General features: G+C 44.3%; 1 protein-coding gene and 1 long non-coding RNA gene across 3 annotated transcripts in view; one reads left to right on the forward strand and one right to left on the reverse strand.

The window, feature by feature from the left end:
- Nucleotides 1-11422: 11422 nt before the first annotated feature.
- The window catches only part of LOC136393065 (contactin-associated protein-like 3), a 107010-nt gene continuing 90839 nt past the window's right edge, over nt 11423-27593 (reverse strand). The window contains exons 17-24 of the mRNA XM_066365727.1: nt 27364-27582; nt 24704-24943; nt 23915-24145; nt 22626-22759; nt 21839-21926; nt 16805-17038; nt 16570-16621; nt 11423-11618 (exon numbers count right to left, since the gene is read on the reverse strand). Of these exons, the coding sequence (XP_066221824.1) occupies nt 11423-11618; nt 16570-16621; nt 16805-17038; nt 21839-21926; nt 22626-22759; nt 23915-24145; nt 24704-24943; nt 27364-27582 (1394 nt within the window). The remainder of the gene's footprint in view (nt 11619-16569; nt 16622-16804; nt 17039-21838; nt 21927-22625; nt 22760-23914; nt 24146-24703; nt 24944-27363; nt 27583-27593) is intronic.
- Nucleotides 17350-27436, forward strand: LOC136393066 (uncharacterized). 2 transcript variants are annotated; one of them, XR_010749026.1, is made up of 3 exons: nt 17350-17434; nt 20419-20550; nt 27333-27436. It is a non-coding gene; the product is annotated as an uncharacterized lncRNA (long non-coding RNA). The 2 variants fall into 2 exon arrangements; XR_010749025.1 differs by lacking the exon at nt 27333-27436 and adding an exon at nt 21568-21754.

Here is a 27593-nt window from a genome sequence, read left to right on the forward strand (position 1 = left end):
CAGAGTCACTGAAGAGCACGCCGGTGGCATAATCTTGCAGGAGGACTTCAGTGTGATTGTCTGGAAGGAGCACGCCCGCGGCCCGGCCTTGAAGCTGGTTCTCTGATTCTACCTTCCCTTGGGGCTCCACCTTAGTGGAAATCATTGTTTTCCGGTATAGCTCTTCTGAGTCTCGGGCCACTGCCTTTGTAGGTGGTGAGGAGCTTTCACGGGGCCCTGGACACCCTGACCCCCTCATACCCATATTCATATTTCTGGGAGAAGCCAGCACACCTGGACTAACAGTGACTTCCCAAGGAGGGGTCTCCTCAGCATGCACAGCATCCCTGGCCTCATCAGCCCCTGACAATTGGGACCCTAAGTTCCCTTCCAGTACTGATGCCCTATGGCGGGGGTCTTCTGAATTCTGAGCCCCTCTTCCCTCCTGTGGCTCATTTTTAGCTACTGCTGAGCTTGGCTTTGATCCCCGACTCCTTTCCTCACCCTCCACGACAGCCCCAGTCTGCTAGGTTTTTCCCATGAGGTCGAATGTAAGGGACTGAGAAGGTGGCCTGTTCTGCTGTCCAGTCAGAAGGGCCTCTAAGGGCCCGTGGCCATAACCAGAAGGTGTCCCTCCTGTGGCTTTCTGGATTTCCTCAACCTCAGGTGAGGTGGTGGGGAGGGGCCCTGCCCAGGTGAGAAATGACTCAGTGGTTATCACCTTCTCTCCCCATAAGGGCTGAGGAGGTTTTTCCAAGAGCTTGGTGAAGTTGGATTTTGAGTGGACCCCAGACACACAGACATCTGGAGAAGAGGAGTGGGACAGTGGAAGGGGCAGATGTTGAGCCTCATGTAGCTCGAGCTTTAGGGGACCAATGGCCTGGAAAGGAAGACCCCAGTTACGTCCCACCCGAAACCTTATTATATGTGATTCCAGAATCTGTCTAACAGGTGGATCGAGGAAGGAAAGCTCACAGGAGGTGTTAACGTAGTGTCCCCGACTCTTCAAAGATGCTTCAGTTTCCCTGTGAGTGTGGAGAATGGGAAAAGTGTGATTGGCAGTAAGCCAGGATCGGCGCACCCTCACAGGGATCAAACCCTGTGTCATCTGTTCTAACTTCCTGCCCAAATGGGCCTGTAAGAGTGCTTCTAGAGGTTTCTTATTTGGGTCTCTGTGTAAGCAAGTTCCAGGGTCACTCTTTGGAGGCTTCCCGTGACGCTCTGACTTGTTGGAGTTTATTTCCAGAAACTCCACTGCGAAGTTGGCTGGGCCTCTGGTGGGACCTTTCAGGGTCATCCCCTCACATTGCCGTAGACCCCTGCTGAGGACCTGCCCTGGTTGGTTCTTCATGTGAGACCTTCTCTGGATACTGGGCTCCATCTTCTGTGAGTCCTGTACCTGACTCACCCCTGGGCACTGGCCCTGGGCCTGCATCAGTTTCAGAGACACCTGGACTCTGAAGTCCGGGCCATCCTGCTGTTTGTCCTTGAAGATCCTCTTCTGAAGATGTTGCTTCTGATGATGAGGGCTGTTCCACTCTCTGTGAGGAATGGACACTGACCTGTGGCCATGGGAAGCCCCGGCACCCTGGGGAAGGTTGGGAGTGGGGTGTCTAAAACCTCCCTGAGTTGTTCCGGTGACAGAGGGTGACTCCTTCACCCTTTGCAGTTGTTTCTTCAGCGAGGGTGGTTCCAGATGCTGATTTTTTATTGGGACAAATACCTGTGCTTTATTCTGGGGTGTACGGCAAGATACCCCAGAGGTTCTCATCTGGGGCGCAGAAGAAGGTGGTCGGATTGGAGGGGAGGATATGAGATGGGTCTGGGTCTGGATCTTAGCTGGAGGTGGGGGTTGGGATTGCGTCAAGTGTCCATTGAATGGTTGTGGTTGGGCCTCAGGGGGCAGCAAGGCTGGGGCCTGGGAAAGACCTGAAGATGTTCCAGGCTGACGTGGAACTGGAACTGGAACATTGTTACACAGTCCATTGAATGCCATTGAAATAGGCTCTAGGGAAAAAGAGTCTTTGGACGCCCAGAATGTAGCCACCAGGGACTCGCTGTGCAGAGAGGGGAGGCCCCAGAAAAGCTGGCTCCATCTCTGCTGTAGATGGTCGCCCAGGAACTTGAGATGTGAGGACAGCTGAGCACCAGGCACCGGCTCTTGTTTGCCCTTCATGCTCCAGAAGGGCAGGGAGGTCATGGTGTCCTGCTCAGCACCCAGCAATTTCCACATGTTCCCCAAAGAGTTCAGGTGGCTGTCCACGCTCTTAGGATTTGAAAATGGCCCCTTCTTTTCTTTCTCCTCTCACACCTTCAGTTGTGCTCTCTTGGTGAGCAGCATCTCCAGCAGCTTCTGGACTTCATGGTGGACAAAGGAGAGGCTACCAGTCTCTACCTGCTTGTCTGTGGGGTCTTCCCAGAATGAGGCCAGGGGTGGGTGGCTGGATGGGTGCTCTTGCTGGGACTCAGGCTGTGATGAGGAGGGGAAGAAAAAGGCCTTGCTAGTCACCCTCGACCAGGACAGGGACTTAGTGGGACAGGCTGAGCAGCCAGCTGAGGTGGCCGGTATGGGAGACAGAAGAAAGGTGTTCTCTGGACAGGTGTTCTCTGGACGTGGGCTTGTCACCTCAGTGCCCAGGGGCATTCCCTCCAAGTTACACTGGTCTGTTGAGCAGGTGGAGGACAGAGGTAGAGGACACAGGGTAGGAGGAGCTGGGGAAGCCACCGGGGATACGAGGGGCACGGCCTCTTTCACAGGCACCGGGCAGATACCGCGGGCTACCTCGGGCCCTTTTGTGTATGCCTCACCGGGAAGGTCTTGATCTGAGTGCTGACAAGAGCTGTCCCTGTCAGGAGGCCTCCCCAGGTGGCTGCAGGAGACAGAGGCACAGGCTGCAGCCAAGGGCAGAGGGTCTAGGAGGGCCTGGAGGCTCTGCAGGGGTGGGCATCTGGGGCCCAGGGTCACCCACGGACCCCTAACGGACCTCCTAGTGCTCACCCCAGGGCTCTAGCCACACCCCCTCCCATTTGCCTCTCACCTCCACCACTTCCCCCAGGTCAGTCTAAGGCTGCCTGCAGCCCTGGGGACACATGGTAGGTTTGGAAGGGAGGAGGACCAAGGATAGAAGGGGAAGGTCCTTTACATTCCAAGAATGGACATCAGGTTCCGAACCTCTTCCAGTTCTAGCAGGCAATCTCTGCAGGCTGGAAATCAGGAGACAGGTCACATGGTGAAGCTGGTCTGGGGTCTTACCGGGGCCTGAGTGCAAATGGCCCTTCAGGGCAGATGCGTGGGAGAGTGGACCCTGGAGCCCAAGCTCAGGGTCCAGGTCACATGATCCCTGACAGTGATGACAAAGCTCATGACAGGGCAGTTGTGTCATTTACAAAGTGCTCTCAATCCACTCCCGCGTGTGGCCTCACTTCTTCCCCACTGGGGAGTTAGGATGGGTGCAGGGTTTACCTCACAGTGGAATCTGAGAGAGGGTAAACAATGTTGATGCAGGACAGCCCAGAGGCCCCTACTGGGACACCCCTGTAGGGAAACACCCATTTCCAGGCCTCTAGGCTTCATTCCAAGCCGGGGTCTGGGGAAATCAGGGTTCTTTCTGCCCAGGAGAATCCAGTACTGAGGGCTCTGTGTCCTGAGGGACGGACTTTGCAGCTGTTGTCCTTGGGGACCTGGCCTTGGGCCTCAGGTACAGGAGAGGTGGAGGCAAACTCTCAGGTGTAGGGCTGAGGGACAGAAGCTCACCTTTCAAAGCTTCATTATTTTTCCTGCTGCTTCTCCTGCACCTGGTCTCCCCTGGAAGCTGAGAGATAAGAGTTAACGAGGAGTAGCACCCCATCCTCCCTCTCCTCTTTCTTCTCTCCAGACAAGCTGCGGACACTCCATGCTCATGAACAATATGATTTTCTACCTTTAACTAATGGGACTCCCTGTTTCTCCTATTACCTCTTTTTTCTTTTTCCAAGTGAGCAGAGGGGAATTAGAAAGACAGATTCCCACATGCGTCCCATTTGAGTTCACCTGGAAACATCTATCAGGTGCCAATGGTCTGCCCATCTGTGGCTGTGCTCACAACTGAACTAGGTTTAGCACCTGAGTGGGAGGCTCCATGGAACCATCCTGAGAGCACGGGGCTGATGTGCTCCAACCAATGGAGCCATGGCTGAGGGAGGCGAAAGGAGAGAAAGAGACAGAGACAGAGACAGAATGGAAGGCGATGTGGTGGAGAAGCAGATGGTTGCTTCTCCTTTGTTCCCTGACAGGGAATAGAACCCAGGACATCCACACACCGGGTTGACGTTCTACCACTGAACCCAGTGGCCAAGGCTTGGTGTTTGTTCCTTTAGTTTTGAAGTAGATTAATAGTATTTCTGTTTTTTCTTCTGTGAAAAGGTAAAGAAAGATTTTTCTATATGAGGCTGACCGTACATTTCTCCTGTCTCTGTTCCTCTACTCAAGTCTGACCTCCAGGCCCATCTGTGCTCCCTCAGATAGGACTCTGCTTCCTGAGGCCACCACCCCACCCATCCTCCACTCACAGGCTCCCGGGGTCTCTGCTCTGCCCTGGGGATCAGCCCCAGCAGAGGAGAGGGTGGCCAGAGACACCTGCTGTGGGAAGGCAGCCGGTGAACCAGGGCTTTGGGTCTGTCCCCACAGAGATCCAGTTCTTATCATTGAGTTTTTGTGATAGGGAAGCTTAAAAGTTAAATATTTGACTTCAATAATCAGAGCTTATCAGTTGTAATGAATAGGGGATTGTAAGGTTTAGGAAATAGTTAATCTGCTTGCTATTTTCTCTTCATGGCTTCTTGGCCTTTACTTTGAAATGTAGTGAAAAGTTTACTTTTGCAGCACTGTCAGGAAAGCTTACATTGGGGAGGGACCTACCAATTAGGGGAGATTAGATCACAAAAGTTATTTGTAAAGCCTAGCCACAGGATTTACTTGAAAAGTCAAGGCCTATAAATTAATTTGAAATTTAGTTCACCAATCTTAAATCTTGACTTTGTATCTCAAGAAAACAGGGAGTTTTTTCACAGTTAATTCCCAGAGGCAAATGGTCTCAAAGGCGTCAGGTACCACTCACTGTTCCTGGGAGACACCTGCCCCGGCTGCCTTGAAGAGTTACCGAGGGCACTACATAGGACCATGCTGACTGGACATGCGTTATATCAGGAGAACTTGAAGAGGAGACATTTTTGCAGCTGAACCCCCAGCTCCCACACCTTGTTACGTGACTAACTACACGGGCTTTAACTTTGTTTCCTTTTCCCCCTGAACCTTATTAACTGGCAACAGCAAGAGAATCATAAGGCAGCTTTGTTTGACAGGACTCCCCTGCCGTCTGAGGGTACTGGTGTTTCTGAATTCAAGATACTCTTATAAACTCAGTCTGGTGCATCTCTTTGATTGTGATGAATGGCCCTGAACCAGGTTTGTTCCAGTAACATTTGGCCACTGGTTCCTACAGCCCTCCCACACCTGGACTCCTGGATGAACATTTCTGAATTTTCTCTGATATTCAAAATACCTACTCTATCTAACCCCTGCCCGACCAGGCTTGTTCCTAGAGGATGATGTTCTAGTCTTTCCAGAGAACAGTTGTTCTATCTCCCATCTCAGGAGTCTCTCTAGGTCATGCAGAGAGGTGGAAATAAGAGTAGAAAAAAGATAACCTGTGTTGGGTCTGGGCCAAGGGTCCCTTACCTCCCTGATGTTTCTATGTCTCCTAGCTGGTGGTGAAGATGGATTACCGTTGACCCAGGAGAGTAAATAGAGTAGCAGCAGTGCACACAGAATGGCAACACTGGAGTCAATTAACCCAAATTGGAAGCTCTTACAGGTAGCAATAATGCTCTTCAGAGAAAAGAGAGGGTTCTCCATCATCTGAATCGCAATGCTGCCTTCAGGCAACTGAGCACTGGGGGGGGGGGGGGGGGGCTCGTGGCCTAAATGCCCAGGACAGCATCACTGAGCTGTGGTCTGGTCACAAAGGGTTGCTGAGGCAGAGAGGAGGCCTTAAGAGGAGGGGGTTGAAACTCTGCCCCTCCCCCATCCAGCCCCAAAGACATCTCTACCCTTCTCTGAGCCTTCCAAAACCACAGCCTCTCACTTCTGTTAGAGATATACCTTGTTCCACTTTTTGTTCAGTCCACTGGTCTCAGATAATCTCTGGATCCTTTAAGATCGTATTTGAGTTTTTTCAGCTCATAACTAAAAATCTGGGGTTGTCCCTGGAAGTTTGGGTAATTCTCAGGTATTTTTACTCTGAATGCCTTTCATATGCAACACCATCTTGGCTCCATATGTTTTTGCTTTGCATGAAGCAAGACGTAGAACTTGAATTTCTTTTATGCTAATTTAGCTGTGTGTATTTTGAAAACATTAAAAATTTTTATTTCATTACTCTTTACTATATTCAGCAACAAAGTCTCAGAATTTAATAATTACTCAAGTTTTAAAGCTAAATAAATATTAAACAAATTGAAACAGTTAAACTTTTAATGTTTTTAATAATTTCTAACATTTTTATCTCTGAAGTTAATAAAGGTCACCTGCACAGAAACATATGAAACATGCTATACACACACATTCTTTAAAAAAAAATCAACCCAGCACTTAAATCTAAGAACCAAGCTTTCCTTCAGGTCTGAGAGTTCTGTTTAGTAATTTTTGTTAGTGAGACTGTATGCAGCCAATTATCTCTGTCTTTGTTTCTCTGGGAATATCTTGATTTTGCCCTAAGTTTTGAAGAATAGATTTGCTAGACATGGAATCTTTGGTTGACATTTTCTTTTATTTTACTTCTTTAAAAATGTCATCCATAGCCTTTCCTTTATTGTTTTTGACGGGATTTTAGTAACTCACCTTATTCTGGATGCTTGCCTTCAAAGAGCGAGATTTCTCCTGCTACTGCCATGAGTTTCCATTTGTTTTTCCAGTTTCACTGTGATGTGTTTAATAGTCTATCTGCTTCATTTTTTAAATTTATAGAATGGAAACAGATTTTTAGATTAATTTTTATATGTAGATTTGATGTTTGCAGTCATATTTCTGGATTTTTCTTCCTCTTTTTCCTTTTTTTTTTTTTAACTCTCCATGTATCAACAAGTGTGTGTTTAATGGTGGCACACAGGTCATTTCTCTTCCAAGTTTTCACTTTGTTTCTCAGCTTTTATAATTTCTATTAGTCCATCTTTAAGTTCACTGATTCTTTCTTCTGCCATCTTAAGTGTATTGGTGAGGCTCTCTAATTAATTTTTTACTTAACTCATGTTGGATTTCAATTCCATATTAAAATGTGACCTTGGCTTTCAGTGTAGCCATCAATTCCCGTATGCACAAAATCCATTTCCCCCACCACTTTGCATGCAACCCACTCCATGCCTCCCACTCTCTCATTTTTAATTCCATGTTGCAGCTCATTGTCATGAGCCTGACATGGGAAAAGGAGGGGCAGCCAGGATATATTGGAGGCACCAGGGTGTGCTTTAAACATTGTAGAACATGGTTTGCTAAGCAGTGTAGTAAGCAACACAGCATGTTTTCATGTACCCCGTGTCCATATCTTCTCCCTTGTTTGAAGAACGTTGTGAAAATCTGGTCACATAGTCGGAGCTACTTCATAGGAGATAGAAAGTGCACCTATCGTATTTGTCTCCTTTCAAGGCAAGGACCATGAACTTCACATTGTATTTTTAAAAAATCCATTGAAACCACATACCTAGCGAATGTTCTATATAAAAAAAATTCTAAAGTAGTGTTTACTCTAGACAAACAATATTAATACCACACTATGTTTTTCTATGTTGCTAAATAGTAATTAATGGGACGGTGGTGAGGGGGCTTCACTTCATAATGGAGAAAGCAGAATTTCCTAATATCTAGTCCCAATGGTGAGTGTTAATTATGTGTTATTTTTCTTTTTCTATTTGGAAGTTAAACTTGGGGAATTACTATCTTTTAACAATTGGAATATGCATATTTAATAGCACCTTGGAAATTCAACTCTCTGGGGGAAATCCATTTTAACCAGTTTTGTATATATAGTAAATAATCAACAAATAATTTACTGATGGTTAAATTTTGTTCTCTGGCAAAGGTTTAAATATCTACATTTATAGGATTTTAATTTGTTTAGTAGATATTAAGTACATTGTGTTTCACTTTGTGTTTAATCATTTCAATACCATCATAAATGATATTAAAAGATCATAGTATTCCTTATGTTTAGAGTAGACATAAAGTAATAAACACAACTATAGAATGTATACATTTGCAAATTTAAAAATATTGTAGGGGAAAAACAATACATTTTCATAATGAAAATTTCATTCAACTTCCTAAAAATATTTTCCCAAGTTGATTAAACAGTTATTGTATCAATGAATAAGCAGCCAGAGTAAAATGATGCATCACTGCAGTGTGGTACAAGTATGTTATTTCAAAAAAAAAACAAAGGGCTGTGTATACTTCACTGTCTATATAGTTATACAATTTCAGCTACCAAAGTGCTGCATTCTTTGAGAACAAAAGATAATCACTTGTTAAAGATGCAGTGATTTCTTCCATTCATTCTTTCTTATTTTATTCAGTGAGAGGAGAGGAAGCAGAGATAGACTCCCGCACACACTGTGACTGGGATCCACTCAGCAAGCCCTCTAGGGTGTGATACCCTACCCATCTTGGTGATGCTCTGTTGCTCAGCAACTGAGCTCTTTTTAGCATCTGAGGCAGAGGCCATGGGGCCATCCTTAGTGCCTGGGGCCAACTTGCTCCAGTTGAGGCATGGCTGTAAAAGGGGAGAGAAGGAGAGAGAGAGAGAGAGAGAGAGAGAGAGAGATGAGAGGGGGAGAGGTGGAGAAGCAGGTGGGCACTTTTTCTGTGTACCCTAGCTGGGAATCAAACCGGGATATCCACACAATGGTCTGACACTCTACCACTGAGCAAACCAGCCAGGGCCTAAAGATTTTCTCTCTTTAAAAAAATTATTTATTTTAGAGAGAGGGAGAGAGAGAGAGAGAGAGAGAGGAGAGACAGAGTGAGTGAGAGAGAGAGAGAGAGAGAGAGAGAGAGAAGGGGGGAGGAACAGGAAGCATCAACTTCTATATGTGCTTTGACCAGGCAAGCCCATAGCGACTTCACCATTCCAGGTCAATATTTTTATCCACTGCGCCACCACAGGTCAGGCACTGCAGTGAATTCATGCACTCAGCCATGCATTAAAAGAGCCTATCATTTTTGCTTTGAACCCTTCTCTAATCTGGACAAACCTTTGGGCAAAAGCATGTATATCATCCACCAAGGCAAGGCCTTCATATATTACTATGTTGAGATCCTGAATATCCTTCATCATTCATGTAAAGAAACATCAATATAGATGCAGTGTTGTGGTAGATGGACTATAAGGTGGCCCCTGTGATCTCAGCGTCCTGGTTCAAGTCCTTACGGAACTCCTTCCCTTGAGTGTGGGCAGGATCTATGACTTGCTTCCAACTAACTGGATATGGCCAAAGTGATGGGTGTCTCCCCCATGGTCACATTACATTATATAAGATTCCCTCTTGCTAGCTGATTTACTCTGGAGTCTCTCTTTCCTTTGCTGGCCTTGACGAAGCCAGCTTCCCTGAATCCTCCAACAGAAAGGAACTGTGTGCTGCCATTGACCCTGGGAGTGGGATCCAGTCCCTACCCAGCTGAGTGTCCAGATGAAAACACAGCCAGCCGATACTGGACTGCAGCCTCGAGGAGCCTAGTGGCCCTGTGCCCAACTAGCTCCTAAACCACAGAACTGATGAGATAAAAAAATGTGTGTTGGTTAATCCCCTAAATCTGTGGTAGTTTGTTATACCTGATAGTAAACTAATATAAAACCATAACAAAAAAAAGTTTTTTTAGAAAAGACAATACAGAGATATCTTTTCTTATTTTTTAAAAAGTACACAGACAAGTGGGTATAACATTCAAAGAAATAGCCATGCTGAAGGTACCTCCAATAGTTCCAATGGTCCTGTTGGTCCAAAGTAAGTAATCTAATCCCTTGGAGGCACATGGAGGCAGATGTGGAGAATGTAGCACTTTTTAAATTATAATTGGTTACAGGAGCAAATGGTGGCTCCACACAATTATGTAGTGATCACTGTCACAAAAGTAGTAACTGGAACAATGCCTGTAGTTAATATGAAGTCTGCTCTCCGAGTACACAAATACACTCTACTATGAAATGAACTACTCAATTTTGGATGCTCTGTCAGAAACAGACTCCAAGATCTAAAATCTTGACCAGAATGACAGACTCAGATCAGATCATACAACCTGCCTCTCCCTTGGCATACGCATCTTTCCAGTGATATTCCAAACAGTAACTAGATGAGATGGTAATTCAGGGAATAGTTTGCTTGTTCCATTCAAAACTTAGGGGGAAGGGAAAGCTTCAGGTCAAACTATGACTTTTCCCCAAGTAAATGGAAAGATAGTATTAAGAAATTGAAAGGTTGTTAGGATAACCTTCAGGAAAAGAGAATCACAGGACCACAAAGAAAAGTGAGCTAATCACCCCACATTTCAAGGAAATACATTTAGGGTTATATATAATTTGAAATGTATGAAGTAAACATTTGCAGTTTTAAGTGTAGTTTATATCTGGGCACAAATTTAGTTAGAAAACGTATGTGTTTTTGTGAGATCACTATCATCTACAAAGAATATAATGACAAATTACAAAGAATAATAAGCAAATTATAGCAGATTGAAATGCTTTACACATTTTGTTACCTGCAAATTTTCTGTTCCACAACTGTTCAACTCTGTACTAGAATTTCAGAGCCAACTGTCAATCCTGATCTCATTATTAAAATATATCCAAACTGAGTTAAAGAGACAAATAATAAAAACAATCAGCCAAAAAGTGAGTTCTTTTTCCCCCAGCTGTCTAATGCAGTTTTGGTCACTGGACTCTGGTTCACAGCAGGTAGAAACCCAGTTGGAAGCCATCTGGAGACAACTCCTGCTTAGGAACGTCAGCAGGCAAATGATAAAGGAAGCGTAGCGTAAGTTTCCATACAACTTGGACTTCTATAAACTTCTGGGTCACATTTTTAAGAGAATTGGGCCACAGTTTGAGTCCTTGTTCTCACTTAAAACCCAACAGCATTATGCAAAATATATCTCCATTTTAGAGGACCAGGTCAGACTAGTCAGAAAGTGCCTACCGGTGATTAATGAGTGCACCCAAGTTAGGGCAACGTAAGTAGATCATGGAGAACAGAGAACAGAGAGGGCCTCCGGACCAGGCATGAGCAAGCGGGGGCGGGGCGGGTTGCTGCACACCCACCACCTGTCCCAGGTGGTCGAGAGGGGCTGTCATCCACGGGGAGCCCCTGGCTCAGCAAGGAAGTCACGTCATCACAGGATAAGTAAAAGCACAGCTGCTGGTCAGAAAAAATACTCTTTGCGGCTTTCATTGACTGTACTTGGCACACCAAGGTCACTGTTCAGAGTGGCCTCCACATCGTCTCCATGTTCTGGAACATCTGGCTCACTTTTTTGGTACAGCCACCTCTGTTGATACACACGTATTGCTATGGCAGCAGTGCAGAGCAAGATAAATATCACAACCGCTATCACACCTAGTGAGGGGAGAGAAAGGGAACACAGTCAGAATATGAACTGCACATGTCGGCCTGACGAGAGTCGACCCAGCATCATTTATGTCATACACAGGTGCTCTCCCACTTACAGTGGTTCGTGGGGTTTTGGATTTACGATGGTGAGACGGTGCTACGCATTCAGTAGAGAAAGCTAGGCTCAGTTATGATGTTTGGTAGGGGAGGTGTATTAAATCAGTGGTCCCCAACCTTTTTTGGGCCATGGACCGGTTTAATGTCAGAAAATATTTTCACGGACCGGCCTTTAGGGTGGGACAGATAACTGTATCATGTGACGGGGACAAGCGTCAAGAGTGAGTTTTAGATGGATGTAACAGAGGGAATCTGGTCATTTTTAAAAAATAAAACATCGTTGAGACATATATAAATATAACAAAAATAATGTAAGTTATTTATTCTTTCTCTGCGGACCGGTACCAAATGGCCCATGGACCGGTACCGGTCCGCAGCCCGGGGGTTGGGTACCACTGTATTAAATGCTTTCTTGACTTAATGATATTTTTAACTTAATGATAGGTTTATTGGGACATCACCTCATTGTAAATTGAGGAGCATCTGTACGACATCAGAAAATTTGAAGCCAAGGGCATTATAAAGTATTATAAAACAAAGTTTACTTCAAAATCCATACAACTCTCAGCTATAGTAGTTTAATGCCTTTATCCTAGAAATATAATAATCGAACTTCAATTAGTGCGGTCACATTTAACTTCAGAAAACAGTGTGGCCTCTTAGGTCACGCCCAAACTTCATGGCAACGAGCAAGCAGGTGTTAATTGTTTTAAGAGTATAGAGTATGTGGCCAAGTCATAGAGTAATTAAGTGTTTATGTATGAGTATTTTAATGAAAACATGACTAAATTGTGACACTGATGTACTGCTCACCGACAGTGCTGTGGTGTATATGCCGCCTCTTTATGAGGCCAAAGAAGCCTTACGTGGTCCCCGCCTCAGGGGTCCAGGCCTGTGTGCAATCCCCTCTGTTGCTTCTGAACAGGGCCTGTGACTTCCTTCTAACCAATAAAACAAGACAAAACAAAACAAAGGTGATGGGCTGACCCTGTTTATGTGTATCCAACTTCATGATTGTTACAGGAGATGGTGGCAACTGCCTTGCTGGGGTCTTCCTTCCTGCTGGCTGTGAGGTGGCACTGAGCACTGGACCCCACCAAGGTGTGCCCAAACTCCTGACCCACACAATCTGTGAGATGATAAATGTGGGTTGAGATAAACTGTTTAGTGGGTGGTAATTTTCCATGCAGCAATCGATAAACTAAGATATTATAGAATGAAAAACAGTCAGATAGATTGAAAGTAGATGATTTGGCATCTCCTGTTGGACATGCTTTAAGTATTAAAAATTTAGAAATGCCAGTCGTGCCCAATACTGGCTGCAGAGCAGACAGTAACTCAGTCTCTTGGAGGGGGGAGGCCGGACATCAGCACTGTTTTAAATGCCCCCACATTATTCTGAAGCACCACCAGGGCTGAGACTGTCAAGCTAAGCTTAGAAATGTTTACTTAAACTATCATTAGTGAAGAATGAATGTCCAATTTAAGATTATTGGCATAGGCATTAATGAATAGGTCCAATTAGCAATTGTGAGAAAACACATGTTACTGTTTAGTAATGTGAATCAAATGGTATTGTAAACATAGGGTTCTTCATTACGCTCTGGGACAGACATGGGTAAGCGTAATGAAGCCCAACAAATGCAAAGCTTGCTTGCTTGCCATTGGTCACAGGGACTCCTGACCACGTGTTGTTAGGGACCCAGAGTCCTCCTTAGCTGGGAGGAGGGAGCATATTCATATGAGTTTGTGAATATTCTTAAATATCCATAGGTAGAATAATCATTAGTTGCAATATATTTTGCATCTTTTTGGGAACAAACAATAGACTTGCTTTGATCATTTTTATGTTTAATTATAGGATTTTGCTTTAAAGAGCTGTATCATTTCCAGTTTTAGTGTCTGGGACCTATAACTCTCAATGACAGAGATCAGGCACTTGGTCTCATAATTACTGTCAGCATACACTGACACAGCCAGGATTTCACGTGTGTGAGTGTGTTTTATGAGGTTTGGTAGACCCTAGAATAACTTCTCTCTTCACCTACTATCTGAAAAGATTGAGGTAATTTGAATAATGAATCTGATGCATCCCAGAACCTTCCTATGAGTAACTCCCATGTAAATGTGTTTGGTAAGCTCATCTCTGCTTGCCTCTCCATCTATCTACACATCTGTCTCTCTCTCCATCCTGTTTACATACACAATGGATCCCTTGGCAAGAAGCCCTCTGTGATCTCTGGTTCACCTTCTTTGCATAGCATTTAGGTTAATTCTCCTTTCCCATACTTTCCTTTTGTTTGAAAGAGGAGAATCAATAATGTGAAATGGAGAGCGTAGAGAAATCTATCTATTAGGATAACCCTTTAAACAGATCAAACATTTCACAAGTGGGTGCAGTCTGAGATCAGTTAGACCAGGGGTAGTCAACCTTTTTATACCTGCTGCCCACATTTGTATATCTGTTACTAGTAAAATGTTCTAACTGCCCACCAGTTCCACAGTAATGGTGATTTATAAAGTAGGGAAGTAACTTTACTTTATAAAATTTATAAAGCAGAGTTATAGCAAGTTAAAGCATATGATAATAATTAATTACCAAGTACTTTATGTTGAATTTTTGCTAAGTTTGGCAGAATAAATCTTTATAAAACAACTTACTATAGTTAAATCTTTTTATATATACTTTGGTTGCATTGCCACTGCCCATAAAAAGCCGGAACACTCACTAGTGGGCGGTAGGGACCAGGTTGACTACCACTGAGTTAGACAAAGGGCTGAGAACTCTCCCCAGAGAAATACACTGGAAGTCAACATACTCAGCAGCTGACAAAATAGGCAGCAACTAGCTACTGCCCAGACTGAAGGCAGGTGCAAGCAAATGCAGGACCCAGCAATCAGCTATGTCCCTGAGACCTTCAGCACTCGGGTTCACCATCCCATCAATCAAAAGTCAGTAGGATTTTTCAGGGGAGTAACACTGGTGCAACTTATTTACTTTGTACATCTTGCCATTGACATATAACCAGAAGCAATAAAGTTCCGAAGACCACATCTTTTATCATCAATTTGACTACTATTATCTTTCTTCTCTCTAACAAAAGGGCAGCTAATGATATTTACAAATATTTGGACTTGAATTTCTATTTTGGAAATATTACTCATCATTTAAGATGATTTTTTTAAATTAGCTTTTGCATTACGACAAAATCTACTCACTAAAAATAAATTAGAGTGATTTTAGATTAAGAGTTAATTTAAATTTTAACACAAAAGTATTCTTTAGATATGCATTATAAATAAGATTGTTTGTTGATGGGGTTGTAAAATTGGGGTAATATGCTTCTTCATTCATTACAAAAATAAAGTGGTTGAGAAAGGAATTAAAATGTTAACATTATTACAGCCCTTTAAATGTCTGAACATTTCCTAATTGTCTGGAGAAAACTAGATGAATGTGGGCGATAAACAGATCCAATATGAGCAGGTGTGCAGCCCCCTGAACAGTGGGCACCCAGTCCATCACCCAGCTCTATGAGTAATTACCTTATTTTGGGTAGAAATGGAATGGAGAGCAGTTTACTTCTTCACCAAGGAGAGTTTGCAACTGACTTATATTTCAATAATGTAATTAACAAATTAAATTGTTATTTGAATAATGAGGGTATACTGAATATCCATTTTTGAACCAGACCTGAATAAATTCAGCTTCAGAGTACATATTTAAGATGCAATTCTCAGCCCTGGCGGGTTGGCTCAGCTGTAGAGTGTCAGCCTGGTGTGTGGTTGTCCTGGGTTTGATTCCCAGTCAGGAAACACAGGAGAAGTGACCATCTGCTTCTCCACCCCTTCTCCTCTCGCTTCTCTCTCTACACTGCCCCCCGCCCCTGCCAGTCATTGCTCAAATGGTTTGAGCAATTTGTTCTCCCCTTCCCCCCACGAATGGGAGTTGGAGCAACAGAGCAGCAGCCCCAAAAGGGCAGAACATTGCCCCCTAGTGGGCTTGCTGGATGGATCCCAGTTGGGGCACATGCGGGAGTCTGTCATTCTGCCTCCCTGCCTCCCCGCCTCTCAATAATAATCATAATAAAGATGCAATTCTCTCATTATATATAGTCTTTTTTTTTTTGCTTTTGTTTTTTTTAGAGAGGAGAGGGAGAGAGAGAGAGAGGAGAGACAGACAGAGAGAAAGGGGGGAGGAGCTGGAATCATCAACTCCCATATGTGCCTTGACCAGGCAAGCCCAGGGTTTCAAACCGGTGACCTCAGCATTTCCAGGTCGACGCTTTATCCACTACGCCACCACAGGTCAGGCCATATATAGTCTTCTAAGTTAAGATTAATACTAGAAATAGTTTTGTATTTTTATGTTAAGAAAAATAAGTTTTATATTTTTATGTTTAGAAAAATGCCAATTTGCATAGTTTAGGTGCTTCTCCCAATATATTTTTAATATTATTTTTAAATGTTTTGGGCTAATGGGCCGAGAAGTCCATGTTTATTTTGAATCACAAAGCTAAAAGTAAATGACAAAATCCTAGCTATATCTATCTCTGTATCTATCTATATTGATATACAGAGATAGATAGAGATGATGTAGAGATAGTCTCCTGTGAATATTATAATGGCTATTTTCATATGAAAAACCTCATTGTACAGTTTGACAACTATCCTTTTAAAAGTGTTTAAACCATCTCCAGAAGTGCCAAATTACATCAAGAACACCAGCAAATGAGGATGGCCTGTCTGACGCCTCCATCAGCTCGGACTCGCAGACACTTTCGGATTATGCTAAGGGTGACAGCATCTCCGAGAACCAGGTGATTGGCGACCCTGTTATCTCCGATGACCGCGGAGCCACTTCGGTCCACACTGACGAAGGGCTCTCCCTCCTCTGTTAGTACAGAATGATCTACAGCAGGAAGAGGCAGAGGACGGAAGCGAGTGAAAAGCGCACTTTTGTGAAATTCACGAACATCTGAAGAAAAAGCAGTCACTTGCAGACAGGAACGCGCAGCAAGGAAGGGCACCGAAAGCTCAGCGAGGGGAAGTGACCTAGCGGAGGAGTTCGGGAAACCTGGGGGCGGAGACGGTGGAAGACCAAGGGCGGGCGCTCCGAGCTCCGCCCCCGGGGCACAGCGGGCCGCGGCCACGTGTCCGCTCACGGTGACTCGGGCGGCGCCGCGGGGGCGCAGGGCCATTTTCAGCGGAGTCGCAGGACCGAAGCGCACAGCCGACAGGCAGCCGGAGAAGCCGCGCGCGCCGGCTCGCAGTGTGTACGCATCCATGTCTTTGTCCGCACCGGGGGGCTCTGTGGGCACAAGAGGGGGTGGGGGGAATACAGCGCTTGGGCTCGGGGACGACGGGTGGGGACGCGCGAAGAGCATCGGCGCCGCAACCAGGAACCGAACCTCCCTCCGAAGCCCTCCGCATTCCCCCTAAGGGAAGACCGGCCAACAATCGCACCAGTGGCCTTGGTCAACGCCCTGCGGACTGGACTAAATGCCCACCAGCTCCCGCAGCTCCCTGACTGCACTCGCGGGGACAGACCAGTGAAATCCGCGCCGCTTCATTTTTTAAATGATCATTAAAGTGTGTTAACAGGAATCCTGACCAGTCATGGAGGTGGTTCCCTGGGTTTGGGCACAGCAGCGCTCTGGGGTTCGTCGCTACTGCAGGTCTGATCTCCTCAACATTCCTCAGAAAAGTAAGATTATACTAAAATTATCTTATTGTAATAGTAACTGGGAACATAGCTTCATTGTTTATCATTAGTAAGACCATTGAAGAATGGGAAGAATAAGAACAGGCTCATTACAAGACAATGCTGAACCATTTTCCCAAAGCACATTAGAGTAACTGTTTATAATGATTGATTAGTCATAAACATTTGATTATTTATATTCCTTATTACATTGCAAGTGTTTTGAAGGCAGGTACAGTGTATGTTTTCCTGCTAGGCATTTGAAATGTCCAGTGAAGGATAAGTGTGTATCAGGGACCACCAAAAAGTTTTTAATAAATGGATAACTAACAAGGTAGCTAACAAGTACTGGTTAACTTGCCATAGTTTGGGACAATTCTCTTTGGAAAACGGATGGCTTCTTTCTGAGGAGCCATCTCCTAAGAGATTTCGTTATATTTCATTATAAGTTCATGAAACAAAGCTTCTACTCTCAAATCTGAATATAAAACTGTAGTCTTGTACAACTGGTCTGAGAGTAGCAGCAGAATTAGAACAGAAGCCATCTTAAAGTTATACAAAACATAAGTTTTATTAGCCTTAGATCAAGATACATGCCTCTAGGTGCAGATGAAATGAATATTTATAATTTTTTAGACTAAATTGCTTCAGGCTATAAACTTCATTGAAGAATTTTTATTTATTTATTATTATTTTTTAGCAAGAGAGAGAGAGACAGACAGGGAGGGAGGGAGAAAGATGAGAAGCATCAACTCATAGTTGCGGCACTTGATTTGTTCATTGATTGCTTCTCATATGTGCCTTGACCAGGGGCTCAAGCCAGCGACCTTTGGGTTCAAGCTAGTGACCATGGGATCATATCAGTGATTCCACTTTTAATCCAGTGGCCCCACACTCAAGCTGGTGAGCCTGTGCTCAAGCCAGATGAGCCCACACTCAAGCCAGTGGCCTCAGGGTTTCAAATATGGGACCTCAGCATCCTAGGTTGAAGCTTTATGCACTGCCCCATCATCACCAGTCAGGCAATGCTGAATTTCAATGTTGATTTTTATGGCCTAAGAGAGATGCTTTTGAATATATCATTCTTGAATAAAAACAATATCTTCAATTCCATGTTATTGTCCTCTATATATTATTAACTTATAGGACAATAAATATTTATCATAAAATGGAACATTCTACCTTTTTATTAATATGATCCCTTTCATATAATGCAGTTTACTTCTTATACCATTTCTATTATCTTTTGCATATTTCTTTACAGACAAAAAACCCCCCACAAAACAAACAACTACACAACTTTGAAGCTCAGTTGTCTTCAAACATAGTCATTTGTCAATTTCACTCTCCTGATGGTTACTTTCTACCTGTGTCACAGACATTTCTGAACATGCCTCAACTGTCATCAGAGTCAGACGTTGGAGTCATTGTGGTCAGGAACCTATGTGTCCATCTGTGTGGTTTCATTGACCATATCTATCTTCATGGCTGGGATAAGAGTGCACACAGATACCTGTTCTGGCAGCAAAGGAGAGATCAGCTCGCTGGGGGCAGAGAAAACCATTACTCCACTCACAGACTACACACACTGCGCAGCTATGGGGGTTGCACAATCGAGACGATCAGCTCCTTGCAGTGGAGGTGGGGATGGAGGTGGAGGTGGGGATGGAGGTGGAGGTGGGGATGGAGGTGGAGGAGGATATAGGCGGGATAAATGGTGAGGGACAGAGACTTGAGCTGGGTTGGTGAACACACAATACAGTGTACAGACAATGTGCTGTAGAATTGTGCAACTGCAACCTCTATAATTTTGTTAACCAGTGTCACTCCTATAAATTCAAATTAAAAAAAGAAACTATCGTTTGACCTGTGGTGGTGCATTGGATAAAGTGACCACCTGGAACGCTGAGGTCACCAGTTCAAAACCCTGCACTTGTCTGGTCAAGGCACTTACGAAAGTTGATGCTTCCTGCTCCTCCCCCCTTTCTCTCTCTCTCCTCCCTAAAATGAATTTAAAAAATTAAGAAAAAAAAAAGAAAGTATCATTTGGAGCAGAGAGTAGAGTTCAATAACAGATAAAAAAATGGAAGCGAAGTCTTCGCACTTGACTGTTAAGAACAATTATAATACAGTTTGGTTGACAGCCAAGGACAGGCCCTGTCCAACGCTCTGTAAAACTCAACTTGGTCTGTGAACTTTAAGGAATCTCAGACTCTTTTCTATCTAAATGTACAACTGTTATTCTCATGATGGGTGAACGTCAGGGAAGCAGTTTCTTTCATTTGTTTTTCCAGTTCTCTGTGGTTCTGTATACTATACCACTGTTTTAACAAGAACTTTAAAATGCATTAATATCGATGATCATGTGGATGTCCAGTAAGGTCTGAGAAACACACCAAAGCCACAGTTTGTCAGAGAGTAGGACACTCACGTCTACCACGGGCTGCGAGAACTGTAAACATCTTTCAACACTTCACGGAAAATGTTCTCATTCTTATTTCTGGGTTAGCTGCTCCCATCTCCTCGTGGTGGGGAGACTAGAACAGTGAGCCCCTGGACAGACCTGCAGCACGAGCTGCCTCTCAGTCAGTGCGCCGTGCGGGCCACATTCTTTCTCCACCTTGAAGGCACGATGACACCGCACAACCACCGCCGCAGCCTGATGCTGTTATTCACTCTGGCACCCTAAAATGATATCCTCACAGCAAGGAATCCACTACTCTCCTGAATGCATCTTAAGCCAGTTCAGAGTTCTCAGGCTGTGCCACCCACAGGGGGCACGTTTGTTTTCACCATTCACAGGAACACCCTGGGAGAGTGCTAGAGTTTGCGACATTTTCTTGTTCTAAATATATAAGAAGGCTTCATTCTATTGCTCATCATCTGTTTGAAAGATGAGAGAGTTTTAATAGTTACTATGCTTCTCTTTGAACATCTGTTCCTGTACCTCCTCTAACACGCCCCAACTGGTGATGTCCCATGTACAGGGTGGAAGAGATGGCGAAAAAAATCAGTGTATAGATGGCTAGAAAGGTGATAGAGATTTCACTGGCTGTTTAGAACGAACAGAGCTGGATGAGTGTCAAGTCCCCAAGCAGGAGTAATAAACAGGCTGTAAGGTGAGTGACACCAAGTAACAGTCAAATATCAATATAATGTGGAGTTCATATATGATCCTAAAGAAAAGAAACACCTTTCAAGTTTCTATATCAGTTTAATTCCTGGTGACAAGGGGGAAAATAAAAGCATAAAGAATATGAGGCTTTTGCCTGACCAGATGGTGGCGCAGTGGATAGAACATTCACCTGAGACGCTGAGGACCCAGTTGTGAAACCCTGAAGTCGCCAGCTTGATTGCAGGCTCACCAGCTTGAGCATGGGATCGCCGGCTTGAGTGTGAGATCATGAGATCTTTGACAACTCCATGGTTGCTGGCTTGAGCCCAAAGGTCACTGGCTTGAGCCCAAGGTCACTGGCTTGTGCAAGGGGTCCCTAGCTCGGCTGAAGCCCCATAGTCAAGGCACATAAAAGAATGCAATTAATGAACAACTAAAGTGCCGCAACTATGAGTCGATGCTTCTCATCTCTCTCCCTTCCTGTCTGTCTGGCCCTGTCTCGTCCTCTCTCTCTCTCTCTCTCTCTTTCTCTCTCAATCTCTTGTTTAAAAAAAAAAAAAGAGCCTGACATGTGGTGGTGCAGTGGATCAAGCATCAACCTGGAATGCTTAGGTCGCCAGTTCAAAACCCTGGGCTTGCCTGGTGAAGGCACATATGGAAGTTGATGCTTCCTGCTCCTTCCCTTCTCCCTCTTTCTCTCTCTCTCTCTCTCTCTCTCTCTCTCTCTTCTCTAAAATGAATAAATAAATAAAAATAATTTTTTAGAAAAGAGTCTGAGGCTTTTATGGAGAATAAGTGGTGGCCACAAGGAATGCCTGTGAGATATTTGACTTCTCAAGAGGAGCTCAGGGCAGTAGCACATCTCCCCTCAACCCACAGGCTAAGCACGGCCCAGGCCACAGCCCCATTTCCTGTATTGCTTCTTATCTTTAATAATGCTAATCTAGTTTTATCATTACATAATTTCTGTACTTGACCCCTGATGCTGTCTTCTTGAATTTCATCTTTTCTGATTTTTTAGAAAAACGCAAAGTTTCATTGTACACGGCTGCCAAGTGGGAGGATCAGGGTAGGAGCATTTTTTAAGGATGGTCCTCCCTCACCTGGAGACAGCACCTGGCTCATGGCTGTTCGTGCACTCCGACCAGGGAGTGGCCTTGACTTTGACTGTCACTTCTTGGAAGTCATGAGCATGACAAGGAGCCTCTCTCAGCGTGACAAGTGTTTCCTGTGTTTGGAATCGGACACATCCCCTTCACGCCATGGGGGTAACACTCTTTTTTGCCACTTACCTAAAATCGTCCCCAACGTGAGGGATTTGACAGCATTGAATTCTGTCCCCGATGAAAGGATGACTTGTCTCCTTGCGCTCCGGTTAACCTAGTAGATGTTCCATGAGAAGCGAACATCAAAATGGCGAGGAAGGAAAGCAAAGAAAGATCAACAGAAATGATCAAAGTATCACATGTTCCTGCTATCACAAAGGAGAAAACTATTATACAAACAATTTTTAGAGTACCCCTATTTCTGCTTCTGCTAGTGCCTATCTCTTCTCGTCTATTTTTCTGCATGGTTTAAGTATCTATTATTGGTACAATCCACAAGCTTTTCCTTGTTTCGAAAGGAAATTTGTAACATGAGCAGAAAACTTATTTTCCTGCAGATCGGTTTATAAAGGTTACTCTTCAAAACCTGTGGTAATGTGAAGTTTCAATACTCTGATGGTTTTAAAATGCATTCCCACCTTAAGCAAGATCTTGCTTTTAATTTCTGTAACATTTCTTCTTCTTTAATCCCATGGGAATTACCACGATGATACACTAGAAAGCCATTTCCCTACCAAGTAAAATGCCAATGAGCACAGCTTGGTATCTCATTTTGTCAAATATTAATAATAACCTTGACAGTCTCTTGCGAATCAAACATTGCTAAACAGAACAAAACACCTTGACTTAGGAAAGTACAGTGCTGAATGTGTATCTCTTTTATTAGGATTTATTATCAACTTTTTGCTTTAGGTCTTACATTCTGAGCCCACAGTTTTGATCCCTGTGGCTCTTGTTAAATGTGCAGCCTTACCTCTACAAAGACCACTGCTGCTTCTCTGTGAATGTTCACCTGGTGAAGCTGCCCATCGGCCAGACTTTTACCACCAAAGTTGAAAACATCAGGCTCTTGGTGTCTGTCTAGCTTATACCTGATCTGCAAACTTCCTAGAGATGAGAAAATGACATTTTTTCAATAAAATAAAATCTTATAGAAACTGTTGAAACTGGTTTCAATATACGTTGTATTTTTATTTAAAGCGATGTAAACCTATTGAGCACTTATTCAAGTGTACAAATAGTCTCTTTTCCTGGGATAGTGATTATTTTTGTGCTATTCTGGGACCAAATTCAGGATCTGACTACACTATTTTAAGTCAAGACCCAATGGTCGTTTTCAAAGTCCTTTCATTGCCTTAACAAAAGAAAAAGGTCTAACTAAGGCATATGGAAACTCTGAGCTAAGCTCTAAGTTAATTATTCATATTATTAAGTGCTAACATCTCAAGCAATATTGCATGAGCATTCAGTTTCTATAACTTTTGTTAATGTGACATTTCAATGCATTTTAATGTGTACTGACATTTGCATAATTAATTTTTTTTTTGTACAGATTTCCCCCTAATGTTAGTGCAATAATCAAGACACTGAGAAAAGAGAAAAGATTTTGCTATAGTATCCGAATCTCCCCCTCATTGATGCGCCCTTGTCCACAGAACTCCCAGACTACCTGTCCGTCAGGGACTGTGGAAGGCTTTTCTAGAAGTTTCTCCCCTGCTCTCCATAAACTGTGCTTAAAGCCTGGGTTTCCTCCACGATTGGGAAGGGCTTGGAGAGCCCCCCATGGCCATGGTTTGGGTGAGTCTCATTCTGCTCTTTGTGTGCAGATATGACACAAATGACTGATTTCTCGACCGCTGACAGAAAAGAGCTGGCCTGTTCCTCTAATGCCTATGGATACTGGCTTTTCTATGGTTCAGCGTACTTCTTTACTTTGCTTAGGAGGAGGAAATATTTCCCACGTACAAAATGAGGTATTTCAGAGTGAACTGCAGCACTAACTTATTCACACAGAGAGAAAAGCTCTCCTGACCAGAGCAAGGCACAGGTGCACGCTGAATGCATTTGTGGGAGAGAGGCACCTTAATCTAATCATCAAATGGGGTTACAATGAAAAGTAAACCCATTTCAGTAACGTGACAGCTGCAGGGCGTGCACCTGTGTGCCTGTGTTGCCTTGTTTGTAGTTTAGCCTGGAAGGGCCCCTCCTTATGCTCCTAACTTTCAAAACCAGCCTCCTTGTTGGTACAGCGAGGACACTCACCATTGGGGGTGAGGGTCACGGACATGTATTCTCCCTGGGAGGAGCTCACGTAGAGCAGTAAGCTGGGGGTCCCTGTGGTCCGGAAGCTCAGCGTGGCTGTTTCTCTGGTCAGTGTTAGACCCTCGTGCAGTGAAGGGACAGAGGAGCTGGAGTTCTCAGTGAACGTGTCGTTGTAACGTTCTTGGAAACTGTACAGAACTGACGAGCCGCTTCCAAAATACGCAGAGACCTCTGGGATGATACTCATTTTTGTTATGTTAGCAATGTATTAGTGCTATACAAGTGCAAGGGTCTTTCTTTGTGCATATTAAAAGAATATCTCTAATCCTTAAATATATCAAAGAGAGAAAATAACAGAATTCTCTGCTGTGTTTTTTACTTATTTACAAATTTTAAGATTTAAGAAAAAGTATGGATAGAAAATAACTAATCCCTCAAATTTCCACAACCCAGGACTGGGTATCAGTATCTTATTACTGGTTTAGATTTACATAAAATTAAATGTCTAGTATAAGTGTATAGTTAGAGGTGCTGCTCTCCTCGAGGCAGTGGACTAGTGGTCCCCTGAGAGATCTAGAGAGAACCGACACCAGATCTAAATGGGGCGGCCACAGGCTTCTCGACAATACACCCATCCCACCTCCCAAGTGAGACAGAGGGCTTTGGGACACAAACAATTCTATTTCAGCTAACCGCCGAGTCTCACCACATCCATTCTTTACAGACACGATCTCCATAGTCTTCAAGTCTCCCATCCTTTCCCTGTACCCTGCCTTCAGTCCCACTCACCATGCTCGCAGAAGGGCCCATCGTACGCAGAGAAGGCACAGTCGCAAGCAATGCCCCTGCGTTTCTCTCTGCAGCTCCCTCCATTGCGACACAGGTGTCCGTAGCTGCCACAGTGTCCTGGACACCCTGGCTCCACTCCTGGTGTCATCGTGGCTCTTTGTTCCAGGTCCAGGGCCTGCCCATTCAGTTGCAGGGCCCGAATGCACCCCAGGAAGCCATGCTGTCTGGTGGCCGTCCCACCTACACGGAAACACAGCAAATGCAAACGCCTTCCTTGTCTCTCATTGGGGATTCCATCTCCACACCAAACAGAGGCCACACAGATAGTGCTAAAAACAGTTATCTGATGAGGCTGGCAGGTGGTGGCGCAGTGTATAGAGCATCAATCTGGATGCTAAGGTTCTAGGTTCAAAACCCCAAGGTGGCCAGCTTGAGTGTGGGATCATTGACATGATCTCATGGTCACTGTGTTGAGCGCAAAGGTCGCTGGATTGAAGGTCAAGGTCTCTGAGTTGAGCCCACGGTTCCTGGCTTGAGCATGGGGTCACTAGCTCAGCTTGAGCCCCCTGGTCAAGGCACATATGAGGAGCAATCAACGAACAACTAAAAAAAAAGTGACACAACTACGAGTTGATGCTTCTCACCACTCTCCCTTCCTATCTGTCTGTCTCTCTCTTTCAAAAAAGAATCATCTGTTGAAAGTTTCATGAACAAAAAGAATATTGAAAACATTGGTTGGGATCACATATTAAGAGACATCAAGTGGCACTAAATAAACAAAATATTTCTAAAGTTGAACTCGGTAAATATTTGTTTGAAAAATATTTCCAGTTATATTTATGTTTTTATAATCATTCCTTTATGAAGAACAAACTAAAGGCCATTGATCCTTTTTAAAATTTAGATCTAGAAAAAATGTTGTGTATAATAGGGGTTACATAATTGAAACTCACTGCCGTAGACAGGCACATATCTGTAATACTATATAACATATAATTCAAATTTGTATGTATGTATAATATGAATCCCTACTTAGAGGAGCCCTCACTAATAAAGCTGTGGAAAGGAACTGAGGACGGAGAAAAGAAACAGAAGGAAGAAGAGGTGAAACCAAAGCCAGGGTGTTCTTACTCCGTATTGTGAGCTCTTAGGTCAGGTGGTGTGACAGTAACTGAATAACATATTCCTCTCTCTGTTTCTATCCTGTCTTGTGTGAGCCTGTCCTCAGACACAGAGACACAGGACTTGTTACCAGAGACAGTCAGGGAATGCCGGGTGTCTCCCCCATGGGCCAAGATAGTATGGGGGGGTTTCTTACACTGAGCGTGCCAGAAGTTAGAAAGATAAATGGACAGGGGCCCAGTGGCACCAAAGGCTAAAAGATGATGAAGTAGGAAGTAAGCCCTCCCATCCCAATCCTACAAGAACCCAGGGCTTGCGCAGGAGTGTGGGATGGTCTCTGAGAGTGAAGCCCGTCACCCTCCCAGGTCGCGGCACCTGAACACCCCTCTTTCCTTTTGCACCAGCACTGGTCTCACAAGCCTGGCTTTCCTTAGGGCAGGCAGCGAGACCGCGCTTCAGTGGCAGGGTCATCTGGAGGACAAGCTAAAAACAGATTTGGAGCTCATCCCTAGGGGGTCTGATTCAGTGGGCCTGGGATTGTTACCCCCAATCTGACTTTTCAACTAGTTTCTCAAGCTTTAGAAACATTATCCTAGTGGGAATGTCAATTTGAGGTAGATTTCCATGCAAAATCTGTGCCTAGAAATGTCAGTAATTCATCCTCAGGCTTATATATCAGAAAATAAAATTGTTTAACTTGACCCACTGTTTGATGACTTAAAGCGAATCCTTGGCTCAGTACAAACTACCAAGTTTGAAGTTGAGTTTTATGGACACTATAAGATATCCTCAGGCAAAGCAGACTGTGTGTTAAATTGTGATTTATATCAGTTTTTAATTGGACCGTGTCCTTATTCTCTTTCAGATACATGAGAAATGATCGAATGAGAGATACTTTGTTAATCTGGTTAGTTTCCAAATTAGAATAGAGTTAGTTGTCTAAAAAGTCATGTAGCAAAGCTTAATTATCCTTTTGGGAAAAATAATAAGAAAAAAATAAGCGAGTTCATTAAAAGGAAGACTTCCACTACCCAGAGCTTTGATCTTTAAAGCATGGAGGGCAAGAAGGAAGAGTCAGTCCTTGCTCTGAACTTGGCATTGGCAAGAAGAGCAGCAGGGGGAGCACCGGACTGGGAGGAGCTGGGCTCCGGCTGAGGGTCCTGCTGAGCACAGACACAGAGGGCTGCCTCTGCTGACGCGGTTTCCCTCCTGTGGTCACTGGAGGGAGGGACACTGGAAAATTGTGTCCAAATTTCATGGCGGGCTTTCTAACCCTGAGAGTGAAATGGGAAAATGACTAAATATTGCTAATAGTTTTAGAAATGGTATTGATGAGAAGTAACTGAAACAAACACAAATCATCTATGGTATCAAGTGCAAGCTTGGCGATCAGTTCAAATACTAAACGAGCTCTTGGTACATGGTGCCAATAGTAGCAGTTGTTTGAACTTGGTATTATTATTCTTTTTACAGCTATGGTTTTCTCTTGGTCCTTGTCTGTTTGCAGGACAGCTTGGCTGTACACCAGCGGCACTCACCCACAAAGAGCTGGCTGTTGAGCTGCAGGCGGCTGTGCCCATCCACAGGGGCGGGCTGGGTCTTGCTAGGGAGCTGATCTACTTGAAGCCATGCCTCCTTGACGTTTCTCTCCGCCCTCACGTGGTGCCACCGATTGTCATTAAAGGGAGTGGAAGACCTCACCGTGACTTCACAAGGCCCATTCCCCACATCGTAGGAAAAGGTCACTTCTGTAGGAGCTGGAGATACA

Source organism: Saccopteryx leptura, chromosome 2, assembly GCF_036850995.1.
Source record: "Saccopteryx leptura isolate mSacLep1 chromosome 2, mSacLep1_pri_phased_curated, whole genome shotgun sequence".
NCBI lineage: Eukaryota > Metazoa > Chordata > Mammalia > Chiroptera > Emballonuridae > Saccopteryx > Saccopteryx leptura.